Source organism: Parus major, chromosome 5 (genome assembly GCF_001522545.3).
Source record: "Parus major isolate Abel chromosome 5, Parus_major1.1, whole genome shotgun sequence".
In the NCBI taxonomy this organism is placed as follows: Eukaryota; Metazoa; Chordata; class Aves; order Passeriformes; family Paridae; genus Parus; species Parus major.
Window position 1 is genome coordinate 40,889,621 of NC_031774.1, and position 17,700 is coordinate 40,907,320.

Sequence of the window (17,700 nt, forward strand, 5' to 3'; positions counted from 1 at the left end):
AATAGTATATTTAATAGGTGCATACTCATACTTCAGTAATATAGGGCAGTTGTGCTTCTAACAGGCTACTAACTCTGCCACTGGTATGTGACAGTGATATATGGAAACTGCTTTATGCATTTAGTATATGCCAACTATTTTGAGGATCAGGAGCCTAGGGAAAATTTCTCCTTTCTTTGGGCTAAAGATCACGCACTTTCATCCCTCTTCCTTCCCTTTGCAGTCAGTCTTTGCTGTACAGTGGTCCAAATTTAGGTGAAATAAGTCACTCTGCAGGGCTGGTTCTGGACCTCTTAGGCATGGTTTGCAGTCCCACAGGTCAGAGCCTCCTCTCTGTTGGAGCCAGCCCAAAGAACATCATCCAAGGACACAGACAGACAAAAGTAGAGGTGGAACATGCAGTTCCAGAGCTCTCATGCAGTACCTTCAGATAAAGCAGTTCTTCCTCTTGTTTTCATTAAGAGCTTAGCTGCACAGGGAAATAATAGATTAGTCAGGTTTGACAAAAACCCCTGAACATTCATTGTATTGCCAAGTCTCCTTGATCTCTTCTGGGCTTAAATTTGAGACTCTTTTAACAAGCATTCTGCTTTAGACTTGAAGGGTAATGGGTAAAGTAGCAGATAAGAGAGTAGAGGGCATGATTCATGCTAGGCACTTGATGTTCTCTGGTAGAACATTAATGCTTCCTTTGCTCCTACTGGTGAGGTGAAAGAGCTCTTTGCATAAGATTAGAGCTGCTACACTATGTGCAAAATTTGAGATTGGCATTGAGAGAGCATGGGCTGTTGAGTGCATCTCACCTTTGCTGTGGACTCTTGGCATCTCTTGAACATGATGAGAATTGTTGTCTTGCATTGATTCTGTTTCTGATACTATACTGATTCCTCTCTGCTTCCAAGTTACAAGTTATGTAGATGTAGTGAGCATGAAGGGCCTGATGAAACAGTAAATGATGCTATTTCTGAAAAATGTAACATTTCCCAGAATGGTTTGAAGTTAGTAAGCATTTAAGAGACTACTCTTTTTACTGTAGGACTCCAGCTCAGCACTTAATTTTCACCATTATAACATCATTCAATGATTTTATGGACAATTTTTTTTCCAACAGCAAAAATCCTTCTTGTTCTGAAACATTATTCCTATCATTTCATTGATGTTAGAAGTCATATTCTTTTTCTGAGATTTAATCAATAAGTTCAGTCATCTCATTATGACATTAATATGACTTACATGTTCTTACTTTACAGTTTGTGGAGTATAAATGCAGGCTATGATACGGCTCTCATGGCTTCCACATATCAGTATCAGTGCTGGTGGTGCTTCAAAGGTGCTTCATGCACTGAAGAATCTATTATACACTATTTCTAATGTATTTAAATAAGTAGTATCTGTAAGACTTTTAAAACCAGTGTTTGTTTTTGAGTGCTGAGACCACAAAAGTGTGCTTGTGAGGGAGAAAGCGTGGGACCTTACGAGAGAGTCGGATGAGTGGTGTTACTGATCCGATCAGGTGGTGTGAAGAATGGTTAAACTAGAAAAAAATCAATTATTTGGATGTATTATTTTTCCTGTTCAGAGGCTGTAAAGGAGGAATGCAGCAAAAGGATAAATGGAGGCTGCAGTAATCTGCTTTTAGCTACTACTGGATTCTGTCACCATCTCTTTAAAATAAAACTCTGATTTTTTACTAAAGTACTAAGCCTGGAGGTTTGTTTTAATGACATCAATCTGGGCGAGGTGCTTTGACCACTTCTGAGGTCTTTCATTAATTTGAACATTATTCATGTAATGTTGACTGTAAAACAAACCCCATTAAGACAGGGACTGCCTCACAGAACACCTGTAATGCAGTCAAGGTGAGAGCAGTGAGCAGCTGACCCTTGGTTTTAGTAGAGTTACTCGAGGTGTTTTTCCAGGAGATTTCAAGAAAGTCACTGCCCATTTTATATTTTTCTAAATATTTCTTAATTGTGTCTGGGGCCAAAATTCCATGAGATGCTGCTTTTGTTGAGTATTAAGCTTCATGCCCCTGAGCAAAATGAATGATTCTAGGGTTTGTTGTTTTCAGCTTTGCAGTCATGAAGTATTTATTTTCAAGCATTATCCAGAACTTTGGAGCTGGCTTTCTCCACACCTTAGCTGGGATGACATGCTGGACGGACTAGAGAAAAACAGGAGGTTGGTTTCCCTCCACAAATGTATGAGAACCTCTGGAATGAGCCCAGCATGGAGAGACAGGAGCTCCTGAGCTCAAATTATTTCTCTGTTATTGATTTTCTTAGTGGCTCTGAGTAAACACATTAAAATGTCTGTGCAATGGTTTCCTCATATATAAATCAAAATGCCAAGTTTTCTGACAGGATCAGCAACATTGCACATAAAAACTGAAGCTAAAATTGCCATCTGGCTTTCCTGAAGAGGCAGTATAGCTGTATATTGTCTGGGAAGATCTTGGGGTTGTTACCTCTCCAGGGGACCTGAGACTCACCAAGCTCTGGGGTTTCTTCAGGGATGAGAAGAGCCAGGAGCTTGGCTTAGCTACTTGTTTGCTGTGCTTTTGTTTCTGCTCCTGCACTCAGCCTCTGTGATATGTGCTGATGGCTGGTTTGGGTTTTAAACAGATATGTCTGAGACTTGCAAAACTGGCTTTGCAGTGTGGTGGTGATGGTAACTGCTTGATGTGCTGGGTGTGTCTTCTAGGGATTGTTCAGAAAAGGGTGACATTTTCCCATTAAAGTGATGGGTGACTCCATTCATTCAAGGAAAATATCTGTGCTAGTTTGAAGATTCTGAGTTTTGCTTCTATCCAGGTGATATTTTTGCATCTTGAATATGTGAAAGTTTAATTCCAAGTGTGGATTTTTGTACAAATCTTGGATCTTTGAAAATCCCAGCTACTGCAGAGAATTTAGTTATATGAATGAATTGAATTAGGAAGTAAATAATGAATTTAGATTAATACTAACAAGAGGAATGGAAGATTTGATTACTTATATGTGCTGAAAAATTCTGATTTTTGTATATCTATATAGTATTAACTAAGTTAAACATTAAATCTTGAAAATCATACAAAAATTCAAACATATCCCAAATATGTTTTAAGTAAATGTTATTTTATGCAGTTGCATTGCCACCCTTGACTAACTAGATCATCAATTCAATTAAATATCACTGACTACATACCAGAAAAATCAGGGTTTGCTCTATTGTTTCATGTAACATAAACCAAGGATCCCTGTTGACTTTGAGTTGGATCTTAAGGTTAGCTTGTGTGTTGCTGTGCAGAAGCTGATGGGTACACTACCACTATTTAAGGGACACAGAAAATATAAATATCACAGCAGTTGTGAAGGTGGAACCTTCAAAACTGTACAGCACAAGGGTCATGAGGTAACAAATAACAAGTGGTTCACTGCTCCGTGGTGTTCCAGACCGTGTCTGAAAGCATAAGGAAATACTGGGAAACCTGCAGCCTACTCAGGGCTTTTTCTCCTCATTCATTGTGAAAAGAGCCTATACCTCTTTTCCCCCTCCATACTCTGGTAATTTTCAGGTGCTTTTTGATCACAGCTGTGGTGTAAGAGCATCCTAATAGGTGGGACAGTATGGAAAGGCCATGCTTGGTGAGAAGCCTTTTGTGTGGCCTGACAGAAGCTACTGTGCTGTAGCTTGGGGGATATGTAGTCAAGCTGTTTAGTGCAAATATTAGCTGAAGCTGCTGAAGCCTTTCATGAGAATGCTAAACCACATGGCCAACTGATAAACTGTTGAGGAGTCAGCAATTTGGAAAATACAGTCTTAGAAAGTGTGTTGACCTTCAGAGTTGTGCTTTTGAGACATGGCATGGCCAGGAATGAACTTGATTTCACAGTGAACCCCAGAGATATTTTAGAGCATGGTGGTCTGCAAATTTGAATGTCTGTCCAGAGCAGCCACAAGAGGAAGAAAAACCCCATGACAACACATGAAACAGAAATAGCTGACATTTTCCCAAGAACAGGAAGGATACAAAGGTGGATAAAGTACAGAATCCCATCTGTGACAAGGGTCAGCAGCAGGTGACTGGAGGAAACAGGCAGATGACATAGTTGAATGCACCCTATATTAGAACCAGTGGTACAAACAGGAGTAATATCTCTTTGAATTTGCTCTGCTCTATTTTGGTAAGTCTTCAGTGATTGTCTTAAATTACTGTTTAGATCTCTAATCTGCTCTTTGCCTTCTCCTTTTTACTGAGTAGAGAAATGAGATTTCATCTAAGTGGTCAAGAAAGTGTAAATGAGCCCTATTAGTATGTCCTGTACTGAGTGAACAATCAACTAACCCTGTCCCCCAGCACAAATGTGTGTTCAGTGCTTTGCGCATCTTCAGCTGTAGGGAAAAGGTTCACTCACAATGATTGTGTTTGACTCCTGCCCTCAGACACTGGCTATTTGATGGGTATTACCCACAGGAACATTGAGCATGTGTCTAACTTGCTTGTAAGACATTCTCTTCTGATGGATCAGGAGTGACTAGGCAGGGGAATTGTCAATGTTGGGAGAGGGTTGTTAAGTTCTTGGCTCTGACTTCAGAACTGCAGTCAATAGCAGCCCTCTGTGCTTAGGCTGATTTAGCACTGATACAGGCATACACTTGGTGGTGGTAGTTAAATGTATTCAGAATAAGATCAAAGAACCAAATAATTTGGAAGGGACCTCCAGAGACTGTGTAATCCATCCATTAGCTCAGGTAAGGTCCAGTTAGTTCAGGTAGCTCAGGACTCTGCCTAATCAAGTTTTTAGTATTTCTAACGGTGGAGATTTGAGTCTCTCTGGGCCCTTCCTACTATTTTGACCATTTGTCAAGATAAAACATTTTTTTTTTATGGGACAAGAATTTTTTGTATTAAGCTGCTTCTGTTGTCTTTCATCCTTCTGCACAACTCGGAGACAAATTTGACCCTGTCTTTTCTATGTTCTTCCATTAAGTGATTAAAAAGATCAGTAAGATTTCCCTTGAGTTGTCTCTCCATGAGGCAGAATGAACCCAGTTCCCTCAGCCTCTCCACACACATCAACTACCCCAATACCCTGAGTATGGTGGTAGCTCTTTGTTGGACCAACTAAAGCATTTTGAAGTAATTTTTATATGAAGGAGCTCAGTGCTGGACAGAGCACTCCCGATGTGATCCCACAAGTGTCCATTAGGGGAAGAATCACTTCCCTTGGCCTGCTGACTGTGTTCTCGCTAATATAGCCAAGGATGCAGCTGGCCTTTGCAGAAAGGGCAGGTACTGCTGACTTGTGCTCAGCTTGCCAATTTGGACTACAGGTCTGCTTCTGAAAAGCTGCTTTTGAGCCAGTTGTCTCCCAATGTGTGCTGCTGCACGGAGTAATTTGGGTGGCTGTTTGCTTGCAGGAATATCTGGGCACATGGCTCACTTACTGAAGTCCAAACACACATTGCTTCTGCAAGAGCCTCTGCTTAAAGCAGACCTTTCACTTGAGAAGGTTATATGTACAGGTTGCAATACTGTGCTCTTTTGTCACCATTTTTTTATGCTGTGAGAACACAGATTTTACCATGTAGTTATTTTCCAAGAATGGCTATGACAACAAGTATTTTCCCTTCAGTCTTATACAAATAAATTCTGGCTAATCTTTATTAGGATTATTAAATGGGACAAAATGAAGCAGAAAAGTACTATTAATGCTAATAGAAATAGCACCAGCATTTGCCTTATGCAGTGATTTGTAAGCAATGATAGCTTGACTGCTTGTTCTATCTGCTGCTCAGCCTTGCTTTCACAGCTGGGAGTCAGGAAGGTGCTGCAATATGGAGTGGGAGCTGAGATCTATACAGACTCCATTGCAAGTACCATTTCCTCCCAGCTGGCACCAGCCAGCCCTCTTCCAAGCTTTCCTATCACTCTCCCATGTTTCTTCCACTGGATAAAACCGGGGTATACAGCTGACTCAAGTGACACAAGCGCAATACTGCAGCAGAACTGGCTTTGAGTGACTGGAAACCCAGGTATTGGGAAGTAGACCTCTAGCTCTCACAAAGGATTTTCATGCTATTCAAATGCTGCTTCCAGTTGCTGAGAAATAAGTGTAGTGGCTTTTGTTGTTGTACATAAGAGATTTCTTCATGAGGAAATATTAAATGTCATGTGCTGTGAATAATTCCCCCATGTTTATTTTTGCTGTTTGAAAAAGATGTGGTTATCTAGTACAGATTTCCTGGGTAAGGTGATGAGACAAAGTTGTCAGCAAAGTCCTCAGATGTGTTTACCAGCAGCATTAATTATATCTGTGGAAAAAATGTTTTATGTGGACTTCCCTCATACTCTCAGAGAAGGAATCTGTAGGACACCTCATGTGGCTCTCTTGTTTGCTTGGTCTCTCATTCAGCTGAAAGAAAGGTGCAGCTCTGTTAGGATTATATTCTGGTGTCTCTCTTAAATTTCCTGTCAGATAGGTTTAGATAAGTTCAGATGGCAGTAGTGCTGAATCTAAATACCGATCTTCATGAAATGCTGGGTTTTTTAATCGACATATATGTGGTGGTTATGTTGTGAATAGTAGAGCTTTCCATCCTTCTCCTAAAAAGGGTGTGAAATGTCCTATAACAGTCCTTAAATGTGCTTTTCCTAGACTCCACTGCACACTTTTGAATGGTCCCTATGGAGACAGTGCTGCAGTGAAACTAGAAACACCGCACTGAAATTCATCGCTACCGGCCACCCTGCAGTTATTCTCTTGGTAGCCGTGTTATAAAAGGAGCTCTACAGTTATTAGCTCGATATTTAGCTCTCCAGCTGGCAGTGTTGTGGGATGCTTAAATTTCATGACAACCTTAAACCTCTGCTCGGCAGACTGCTGAACAGTTCTTTTGTTTCCCTCATTTCCAGCGCGAGATGAGAACATGGCCACTTTCCGTGGCTCCGAATACCTTTGCTACGACCTGTCGCAGAACCCCATCCAGAGCAGCAGCGACGAGATCACCCTGTCCTTCAAGACGTGGCAACGCAACGGGCTCATTCTGCACACTGGCAAGTCAGCTGACTACGTCAACCTGGCCCTGAAAGATGGTGCGGTCTCCTTGGTCATTAACCTGGGGTCCGGGGCCTTTGAGGCCATTGTGGAGCCGGTCAATGGCAAGTTCAATGACAACGCGTGGCACGACGTTAAGGTGACACGCAACCTGCGGCAGGTAATGGTGAAGGGGAGAAAGCGCTGGGGAGAATTTACTTTTCTTTTGTTGGGACAGGCAGATGGCAGAGAGTAGTAGAGAAATGGGGAAGCTCAGTGCAATTGCTAGAGTTTCTCCACCTATTCTGGATCTTGATGCCTAAAGGACGGTGAAAAAACATTAGTTGATGGGAATTTATCCCTCCTGCAATACCTTCATTTCCGCTTTATTAATTTTCTATTTTTTTCCATTTGATTTAATAATAAAAACTTGTGACATAACTTTACTTTCATCTCCCTTTTCCTTTTTTCTTTTTCTGTTCTCCCTTTTAAATTTTATTATTTCCTTAATTATGATTCAATCTTATCAGTAATATTCTTGTTGCAATTAATTACTGTGGGAATAGACCCTATTGCCAACAGCCAACGCTCTACACCTCTCTCCTTTTTCTTTCAGTTTTGTTAATTGGTTTAACCATTGCCATGATGTCACAATTCTAATTCTGAAAGTCTTTTGTTTTTCTTTTCCTTTTCTTTTGTGTGTGCATATGAGTGTGCAGGTGTGCAGGCTGGTGGGTATGTGTGTAATTATTTTAACTTTATAGCTTTGGAATTAATTGGCTGGAGTTTCTCTGAGTCCTCTTGATTCTCTGTTCTTTTTTTCTTCTTTTTGATTTTTTTCCCCTTCTTTCTATAATGAGATTCTACTTTATTTATTGTCTCTGCCTTGAGACTCTTCTGTTTGCTGTGAGGACTGGAAAAGTGGAAGGATCAAAAATCCCAAGCAAACTCAGGTCAATCCAGCACCCTACAATTCCACTTTGGAACAGTTTTTCTGATTTTACCACTGTAATTTTGCACATCTACCTGCTGCTTTTCCTAGCAGACAACTACATCAGGTGACGTATTTGGTAGTAGGCTAACCTTAAAATTCTGAAGCCTTTCTCATGAAATATAAATTCAGACATAAACCGATAAGGTAAAATTAAATAACTTTGCTCTGAAAGCTGGTAAATATATCAAGTCACTAAGGCCCATCCACTGCATCATAAATAGGTTTACATGGTGAATAGAAGCTATTTGATGTCCTGCTGATCGGTAGAGAAGAAGAAATAGCTTGTAGACTAAGTTTTAAAATTAAATTAAAAATCAATTTGTGAATACAATGTGACCCGTTTATTTTCTCATTAATGTCAATATTAGCACAACTTTTAATAGCTTTATATAAATTTATACACTGTAATTTGTAGTAACATTTTACACTAAGAGCAAATGTGTCTGTGAGTATAGGATAATCAGTGCCAGGAATCAGAAAAAGTCTACTAAAAGAGGTCAGTGGATAATTTTTCTGTTATTAGCAGTTCATGTCTTTCTTTTCAATATTTGGATTTGGGGCTGAAGATTTTTGTCTTCCCCATGCTAAACCCTGTATTTCTACATGCTTAGGATGTCTGGGTCTGAAAAAACAATCTGTCATCAGACTTTCTTGAGACTACAGAATTCTTACCTATGGAAAATAATCAATCCGTTTCTGATAGTTTATAAGCAGATGAAAATTTAATTTCTTATGCAGTAAATGGGTCTTAATGATCCTGGTTTTTTTAACCTTACCCATCAATGCAGTAGAGGAAGATGCACCAACTGGTCTAGGTTTGTCAGTCTCAAAGGTCAGAATATATGGCTTAGTTTGATGTGTTTTGGTTATTTTTATTTTTAGGTAGCTTCAGAAGAGCTGGTCCTTGAATATCTCAGTAGAACTCATTGGCCAAATTTAGCTAGTCATACTTTTTATTTTTCATTTCAAATCAATTTCAGTGCCCACTGAAATATGCCAGAAACAAAATTAATCCTTGCTTCATGGCAGGATTGGCTTGCATCTTGAAGAAGCAGAAGGTGAAGGGTCACAACCAAAACTGTGGATGGGAAGCTGTCACATTCTTTTCTTAATATTTTAGCTAGTGATTTTTTAATTGGTCCGTGGAAGTGAACCAAGAAAATGGAAATCTGATATGCCTTTTTGTATTTGATGAGACCAGGGCAGTACTTTGTTGATTATTAGAAAGCAGGTAGTCCCCTGCCAACTAAGCAGCACCATACATTTTTAAGCCTCCTAATCTATGTGAATGTTTGTAAGTGATCCTGAATTCTCAAGGGGTCCAACTTGACTGGGCAAGAGAGAGAATGTTTTAATGAGATGGGTGGGCTCTTTGCAAAGAAAGGCCTGTCTTCAAATGAAATTGCATTTAATTAGCAGAGGTGATTTGAGGTCCAATTCTATAGTTAAACATGACAGAATACAGTTCAACCAATAAATATCCATAAGGATAGACTTTTTTTTTAGTCATCTTTTCCCTGGATACTTGCATTTTAACTTTTGATCTGTCTCAAAATTAAGACATTGACCCAGAACCTAAAGCTGCCCAGATATTTGAATTGATGAGGCTTTTAGGCAGAACAGCCATGATAGTCCTAAAAGTTGTCATCCAATATAATTTTGTATAACCTAAATAATTTTATATGTAAAACATTATTGATTTTATTTCTTTCCTGACATAAATTCACCTCTAGTGCTGCAGTACAGAATAGTTCACTAGAAAGTTGTTTACAGCTGTGCTCTTGTTTCCTTAAAAGAACCCATTACAAAACCAAACATGAAACCCCAACAAAATATGTTGCCTCTCAATATTGAAGCCTTAAAAAAAAATAAGTAGCCTCCTTGTAATTGGTTAAAAATATTGCACTGGAGGTAGATGTATTTCTCTTTAAAATGAACTTTAGAAGCAATAATTTAGAAATTCCCAGAATAATATCTAAATCTAAGCAACTCCAGCTAAATGGACTATCAGCAGCTTCAGGATACCATCTAATCTCTTCCTCTGCTTTTTTGGGGGCTAAGAGAAAGTGGAGAAGGATTTGCATAATTTTTTGTCTGTTTCTAGAATTAGAGTGGAACTTTAAATAGTTGGACTTTTGCCCAGTACTTTTTGGAATTGTTAAATGTTTTGTAGCTAAGCTGGGAGAGTACTAAGGGCTGCTTTTTTTTAGATCAAATGACTATCACAGCAGTTAATCTCCTTAGAGACAAACCAAGTGAATCCACAGATTCCCTTGAGTAGTGATTGTTAATGTCAAAGCAAATCTCCTTGTTTATTTATCTTATTATTTCAGTTTAAACTAAGCCTTCTTTCTGCCTTGCGAGAAACCTTCACTTTGCAATAGGATATAGCTGAATTTAACTGGGCTTTCAGAGCATGTCTGGGGCAGTGTGGTCTGGTGGGAGGAGGAGCAGAGGAGGCTGAAGGTCAGACTTCCTGTGTCTGTCTTCATGTCTGCTGCTGACACTCTGTCTTGTTTCTAGCATGCTCTTCTCCCTGTCCCACACTCCAACTCCCTAGTTTTAAAAATAAATTTACAAACATGACAATTTGCTATGAGTAAGACTTCCTTGGTGAAGAATTCAGGAGTTTGTGCTCATTATTTCCAAGTTCAGAGTATTAGTATTATTTCATTCCCATTGGCAAATAACCTTGGGACTTCATGCTTAATGCCACAAGGTCTTCAAAAACCTATTTCCCTAGTCAAAGCACAGCTATGCAGCCTGCAAGCAGATGGTTCTTACATGCGGCAGAGTAGATTTGCTTGTGTAATTTAGGATAATTCTTGCCAATTTAAATCTCACTGGAACAGGGACTTGGAGCCTCCACAGGCTCCCTTTCCCTATTCACACTGAAGCTAGTCACAATGCAAAATCTACTATGAAGACCTTTAGTTCCTTAACTTCTAAAACACAAACAAGGAGCAAAGTGTAGGTTCTAGCAGTTGGCACTTGCCTTGGGACAGGTTAAAAAAGTTCTACTACACCAAACTGACTGGTAAATTCTCCTAGCTCCTGTGAAATAGAGATGCAGTGAAGCAGGAGGGATGCTAAATCTTGCCAATCTTCTGTCTTCAACCTGGACACAAGTGACAATTCTTTCTACACAATTTCTTGAGACATCTCTCCCTGCAGTAGGAGAGGTTCAGTTCCTATATCTTGTATGACAAAAGTGAGCTACAGGCAAACAGCCAAGCACAGGCATTGTAACATTCTTCTTCCGAAAGTCACAAACTCAGGTGCTGTAATGAAACCTGCAGACTGGGAAACTTGGAAGGAAGACACGGAGTCTTGGACTCATCTCCATCTGTATCCTCCAGCCACAGGAAATACTGACCTTGTTGTGAAATTCTGCAACACTTGAGGATAGAGAAGCTTGGAAGAGGAGCTGGTGTGGTGGTGGGTGGATGAAGGGGAGTCATGGTTGGGTGTGTGCTGAAGGGGCAAACTGTGTATTCTGTCTGTATATCTCTGAGAGTAAGGTTCTTGTTTGAGGGAAGCACACTGATGAGCATTTGAAGAGTAAGTATTGCACTGTTTTAACTTTGCTTCAGGTCTGGATAATTTGTATGAGGGTTGAAGTTAATGACTAATTCCAGGGTGGGAAGAGTAGGCAGCCCCCTGTTTCTTTACAGTCTAGATGGCATGGTTCCCCATAGAGTCCTGGTCATATTGTCCTCTTTCTCACTTTGTGTGTCTCAGGTGCCCCACACCTTTTTTTGAAAAACTAACACTAGATCATTCATGCAATGTGTCATTTTTACTAACCAACTAATGTACTAACACCCTAACGACTCATCTTTGCTTTTAGTTATTTTAATTAACAATCGTTCTGTTCACGATTTTTTAATTTCCTTTCTTCCCCCTTTTCCGCAAAGCACTCAGGCATTGGACACGCTATGGTAAACAAACTACATTGTCTGGTAGATATCATTCTTATTGTCTCTTTTTTTGGGTTTGCCGTGTGTTACCTGCCTTTTCCTCCCCTTACCCGCTCTTTATCCCCCCTCCTTTATACTTACTGCTTTATTTAATTTTATTCCAATTTCATTGAAAACACGTTGTTTTCCCCCTTTCTTTCTTTCTTTTTTTTTTTTTTCTTTCTTATTTTTGAATAGAAATATGAGCATCAAAAGCAACTAACACAGCTCTTCTGGAAATGGGGTTTGGACATTTCTTTCATTGTTTTCTTCACCTCTGTCTTTAGTTCTTCTTTTCCTTTCTGGTGATAAATTGTTGGGGTTTTTTGTCCCTTGTTTTTGAGTTTAGATTTCTTTATTTTGCTTTTGTTTTCATTTGGCTTTTTTTCTTGGCTTTTAGTTTGTTGGGTTTTTTTTTTGACTCTGACGGTTTCTAGATCAGAACCATGGCAGGGCCTCTAGTCCGTGGTTGTGAAGGCTCTCTTTTTCTCTCACCCTTTTGTTGTGACAATGGCTATTACAGGCAAACTGGCCAGAGTTGTCCTCTTTCTCCTGATTTTCCCCCACTTCCCTCCCTCTGCTTTCTCTCCTCCTTCTCCCTCTTGCTCTCTCTCTCACTTTCTCTCTCTCTCTGACCTCTACCTGCGTGGCCAACAGGAGCTCAGCCGGTTGTTTGTTTCAGTACACACTCTGCATGGCATGTCCACGTCTGGTGACTCGCCCGTCTCCTCCTGGCCTCGATCTATTTTCCTCCATCTTCCCTTGCAACCACTAACAACATCTAAGCAAAACACATAAAATTCACTTTCTCCTCTCCCACCCTTTCCTTCTGTCACCCTTCACCCTCCATGTGTTTGTGGTTAGAGATTTTGGGGACATTTCTGTTTCATTTTGAGTTTTTTTGTTATTATGGAATTTGTTTGGTATTTTTATTTTTGATTGCATGCGAGTGCGAAATGGTTTTCTCTCCCTTTTTATTCTCCTCTGTCTATTTTGCTTTTTTCCTGTCCTCTTTCTGGACCTCAGATATATTGGCATGACATGTCAAAGTGCAGTGTGTGCACGCTTTTTATCTCTTTCTCATATCCTCTTCTATCACATTTGTTGGTGTGCAATTGATTTATTTTGATTTATTTTATTTTGATTAATTTTCTGCTTATATTTTGGTTATGGGTTAGTTTGTAAATTTGTTTCTTTTTTTCCTTTTTTTCTTTTTTTCTTTTTTTCTTTTTTTCTTTTTTTGTTTGTTTGTGGTGGGTGGTGGGTGTGTGTCTCTCCAGGTACATGGCATGCACATCCATAATGTATTGAAAGTGAGTTCCCTCTCCCCCTATCCCTGAATGCATGATCGTCAGTGTGCTGTGAGCAAAAGAAACTTAAAAAATAAAAAATACCAACCTCGTCTTCATTAGTGTTTGTTTTTTTTTTTTTACTAACAACCATAACTAACTGTAATCATTAAAATAAATTCTAATTAATCATAAAATCACCTAATATGAGAAATGTCTTTCGAGGACAGTTATATTTTCTGGCCTGAATACATGGAAAGCATCTGGATGGATAGGCTGCTGGATAAGCCTGAGAGTGCTGATGCACCAGAAAGGGGAAAAGCAGATGCTGAAGCATTTCTCTGTGGAAAATTCAGACCAGAAAATAGAGCTCAGCTTAACTAAATAAAAAAAAAGCATACCAAATCTCAACAAAATCCTTAATAAAACTGGCATAAAATTATAGGGGAGGTAAGTTGTTCTGTTTGGGATTGTAAGGTCATTGCTGGGATTTTCTTTGTCCATTGTGTCCCTCAAACAGGTGACAATCTCTGTGGATGGCATCCTTACCACCACGGGCTACACACAGGAGGACTACACCATGCTGGGCTCAGATGACTTCTTTTACGTGGGAGGGAGCCCCAGTACTGCTGATTTACCTGGGTCTCCAGTAAGCAATAACTTCATGGGCTGCCTCAAAGAGGTAACTATTTCAAATTAATTCTTGTCTATCTGCTTTTGATTTTTTTTAAGTCATCGCTCTTTCCTGCCTTACATAATCAATTCCTAATTTTATCCTGATAACTGCAATGGCTCTGTAAAGGTAAACTTGTCATTCAGCTGATCAGAAGGCTGGAAAACTCATGAACCTAAGGGCAGAATCATATTTCTGGTGCTTGGATTACAGAAAAAATGCTCATGGTAGTAGGAAAGATCTCTAAGCTGTTAGCCCTTCAGAAGAAAGCATTACTATCTTCTAGGCACTTAGGCAGTAGCCATTATAAAAAGACAAATGGCCTTTGATCGATAAGTAGCATTTTGAGATGAAAAAATCGTAATCAGAAGCTTATTTAGAATATCTTTTAAAGTCCTGGATTTAACCTGGGAGTATAGTTAGAATGGAATTTTCCAGGAAGATACAGAAATAAAATAAAACAGAAAAATTAAACTTGAAGGTAACATAAAAAGTGCAAATTTTGCAAGGAGAATGCAGCATGAGGGTGTAAGGGAGGTATGGCAATCATGTGGCATGTGGACATGAAGTGTACTGTGTGTTATGATATGATATGATTGAGAGATGCCTCTCCCTGAATTAAAGTGCAAACAAAACCATATGCTGAAGTCAATAGTATGGATTTTATTGATCAATAAAATGTGAGGTAGAGAGATAAAAAGAAGTAGAAAAGAGAGAGACAAATTAAGCAGACAACCCACGCATCCAGTGGTGTGCTGCTGGTCCTTCTTCACCCTGGGCTTCTCAGTGGTGGGGGGGCCTGAGTTCACTCAAAACTTTTCACTATTTATGTATCTTTGCAAACAAAGATTGGTTACACACATCTTTTATTCTGTTGGTTAAATGATTCCCTCACTTCTAATGTTAATTAGTCCCATGCTCAGTCTTTCTGGTTTTTAGTTGGTTGGTTTCTTGAGTGGGTTGTGAGTCAGTGTCCCCCTGACAGAATTACCTTTTACTCAGTCCAGGCTGATTCAGCACAGTTGCTTTCCTTGTGGCCCATAATTTCTGCATTCTTTATGACCATTGTGACTTATACATTCTCCTCTGACAGCTTTGTTTACCTCCCCCTAGGCTTGAGATAACACTTGGACAGTAGAATCATCTCTATCTTATCTCAAGTTCCCAGCCATGGTGGCTTAATTTACAGTCCTAGTTCCCAGTATCCATGGAGGCATATCTGGGGAAGGGATTGGGAGGTGGGGAGGTCCCTCAGTGGTCATAGATGCCATTTGTCCCTTAACCCAAGGTGATCTTTGACCAGTGGTATGTGTAGAAATTGCTTCTTTACAAAGTTTGCCACCATGGGAAGTTTTGTCTGGATGCATTACCCAGGATGTGCTGACCAGATCTCACCTCTGCCTGGAGTTAGCACTATCCTGTCACTCCATTCTGTGCTCATCTCATGGCAAAGTCATTCTGTGGCCTTAACAGTATTTGATACAGGCAGCTGTGGTCTTTAAGTCCTTACACTGGACTGTCTGTGCACTTGAGTGGCTGCATTGTTCAGGAAGAGCTAGCTGGTTCTGAAAACTGTGTTGTCTTACTCTGTCTGGCTGCACTTGTCACATAGTTAATCCATAGCATTGAGAAAATTCACACATGGGTAATAGAGATTGGACTGCCTGGTTAGCAGCAGGAACCAGAAAAGTGATCCTGGGGAAAAAAAAAAACAAAACCCAAAACAAAACAACCAGAACAGTTAAAAGATGAGTTCTGTCCAAATCCTAAACTTGGTACAGTTTAGTTTTGATGCTGGCTTGCAGTCATCTTTTGTCTTCTTTTTTCTCTCTTCTAATGCTATTTGTGATTATCACTGTGATTAATAGGCATACAGATATTGATGTCTGCACAAAATGTTATAAAAGCTTATATAGGAGTCATGGAAACAGCAGTGCTGAGATAGATGTCGTTCTGTGGCTGTAATTGCCTTGACAGGTCATCATCCTACTGATGCTCAACTCGTGGTGTCAGGGTTTGTATGTTATGTGCCAGCCTCTGACGTGAGGAAGAGTTGTGAGCATCTGAAGCTGTTCTCCTGCCTGATCTCTGGATTAAAGGGATGTATGTATGCTAGAGAAGAGCATGTGAGCATCGTATATAGAAAATTAAACTTAGCTGCTTGAATACGAGCTGCCATATAGAGATCAAATTCTTCTGGTTATGTCTATAGAGCCTTGGGCCTGACTTTCCTAGGCACTGAGCATCCCAGTTTGATTGAAATCAGGAGGAGATACAGCTTCTTTGTGTCTCTTTAAATCAGGATCTTAATTTTATTTATGGATGCTATGAACATAACACTTAGCAGAGGCCATTTTTATGTGTGCTCTAAGTCAAGCCAATGGAGCAAAGAAAGCAGTGACAAGAAAATCTTCAGCAGCTTTATTATTTATATAATCATTTGTATTCTGTTAGCTTGCACAGTGTGCTAAGAGCCGCCAACAAAGTCATCCCAGGCTCATAATGTTCTGTGAGAAGAAAAGCCCAAGCAACCACTTAAGAATGAGAGGAAGAAAACAGATAATCAGAATGTGCTTTGTAATCTTCACTTGACTAGGCAATGACAGGAGATGTGTATGAGCAGATGTCTTAACTTGATGGTTGCTTTAGAGCTATAGTCTTCTTAAAAGCAACCCACTTATAATAGTGGTCCAGTAATGCTTTCAGCCAGCTTTGATCCTGGAGGAGGCAGAACTGGATTACTGCAGTCCTTGTGTGCTTATAATGTCTGGTTCCAGAGCTGGCTATGGGGAACTTTACTTGGCTTTCTATGTAGCTTGTCAGTATATTTCATAAATCAATCCCTATAGCTTATGTGTCAAACTTATTTTTTTTCCCTGTGGCCAAAAAGAATGCTCAGTCTCTCATTAGCCAGTACTGGAGGATCTTGGATATTTTACAAAGATATTCTAAGCCAAGAAAGTTAGATGAAGGGGTAGGGCAGATTAATAACAAATATTGTTCCTTTCAGTTTATGCTTTCTAGTAGAGCAAAGCTCTTCTTTCATAGTCAAGTCCTAGCTGTGTCATTGCCTGTTACCAGAGACACAGCATTGCACTGTTTGTAATGGTGGAGAGCATCCTGCCAGGTCCTGTACTGGTCTCTTGAAGGTGTTAAAGCTGAATGGTCTCTGCATTCACTCAAGACTGCCTCTAGGGATATGTCACTTTTCTAGGAAATAAAGGGATTTATGCAGACTTTGAGCTGAAACTTTCCGCCTTTCCCCTGTAAGCTCTTGTATTTCATCTAGACTGCATCTGTCTCAGAGTATGCCAACAAATTTGCTCATGTTGGGGCTAAGAGGGCTCCTTGAGTGGCACATTGCCTTCCCATTTCCTCTGAGAAGATGTGTAGGTGCTGAAGTGACGGGGCAGAGAGCCTAGTGACCATCTCGGCCCCTTTGCAGCAGGAAGGGATTGGGAGGTTCCTGGCAAGGAACTAAGAGTCTCAGGGATTCTCTGCTGCAGTATCTATGTAATATTTCCTAAAATTAAAAAAATCTAAACATCTAATTATCTAGATAATGTTTCCTTTAGGTCACACACTTTCTGACCTAATGGTACCCCCTTTCACTACAGGATAGATTCTCATGTCTCTTCTTTCCATTGGGGCTACAGGTTTTGATTGAAAATGTTCGACTAAGTTGCTAGCAGTAATATACCTAAATCATAAATACAAGTATTTAATGTGTAGTTCAGGTTGGGATTTTTCCTCTGTTTTTTCAGAA

The 17,700-nt window shown here is 39.8% G+C and overlaps 1 protein-coding gene across 12 annotated transcripts in view; it reads left to right on the forward strand.

The window, feature by feature from the left end:
• NRXN3 (neurexin 3) overlaps positions 1 to 17,700 on the forward strand; it is a 964,547-nt gene that overhangs the window by 252,832 nt on the left and 694,015 nt on the right. For all 12 annotated transcript variants that reach the window (XM_015631171.2, XM_033514971.1, XM_015631158.2 and 9 more), the window contains 2 exons: positions 6,899 to 7,200; positions 13,782 to 13,943. In XM_015631171.2, coding sequence (XP_015486657.1) covers positions 6,899 to 7,200; positions 13,782 to 13,943 — 464 coding nt within the window. The remainder of the gene's footprint in view (positions 1 to 6,898; positions 7,201 to 13,781; positions 13,944 to 17,700) is intronic.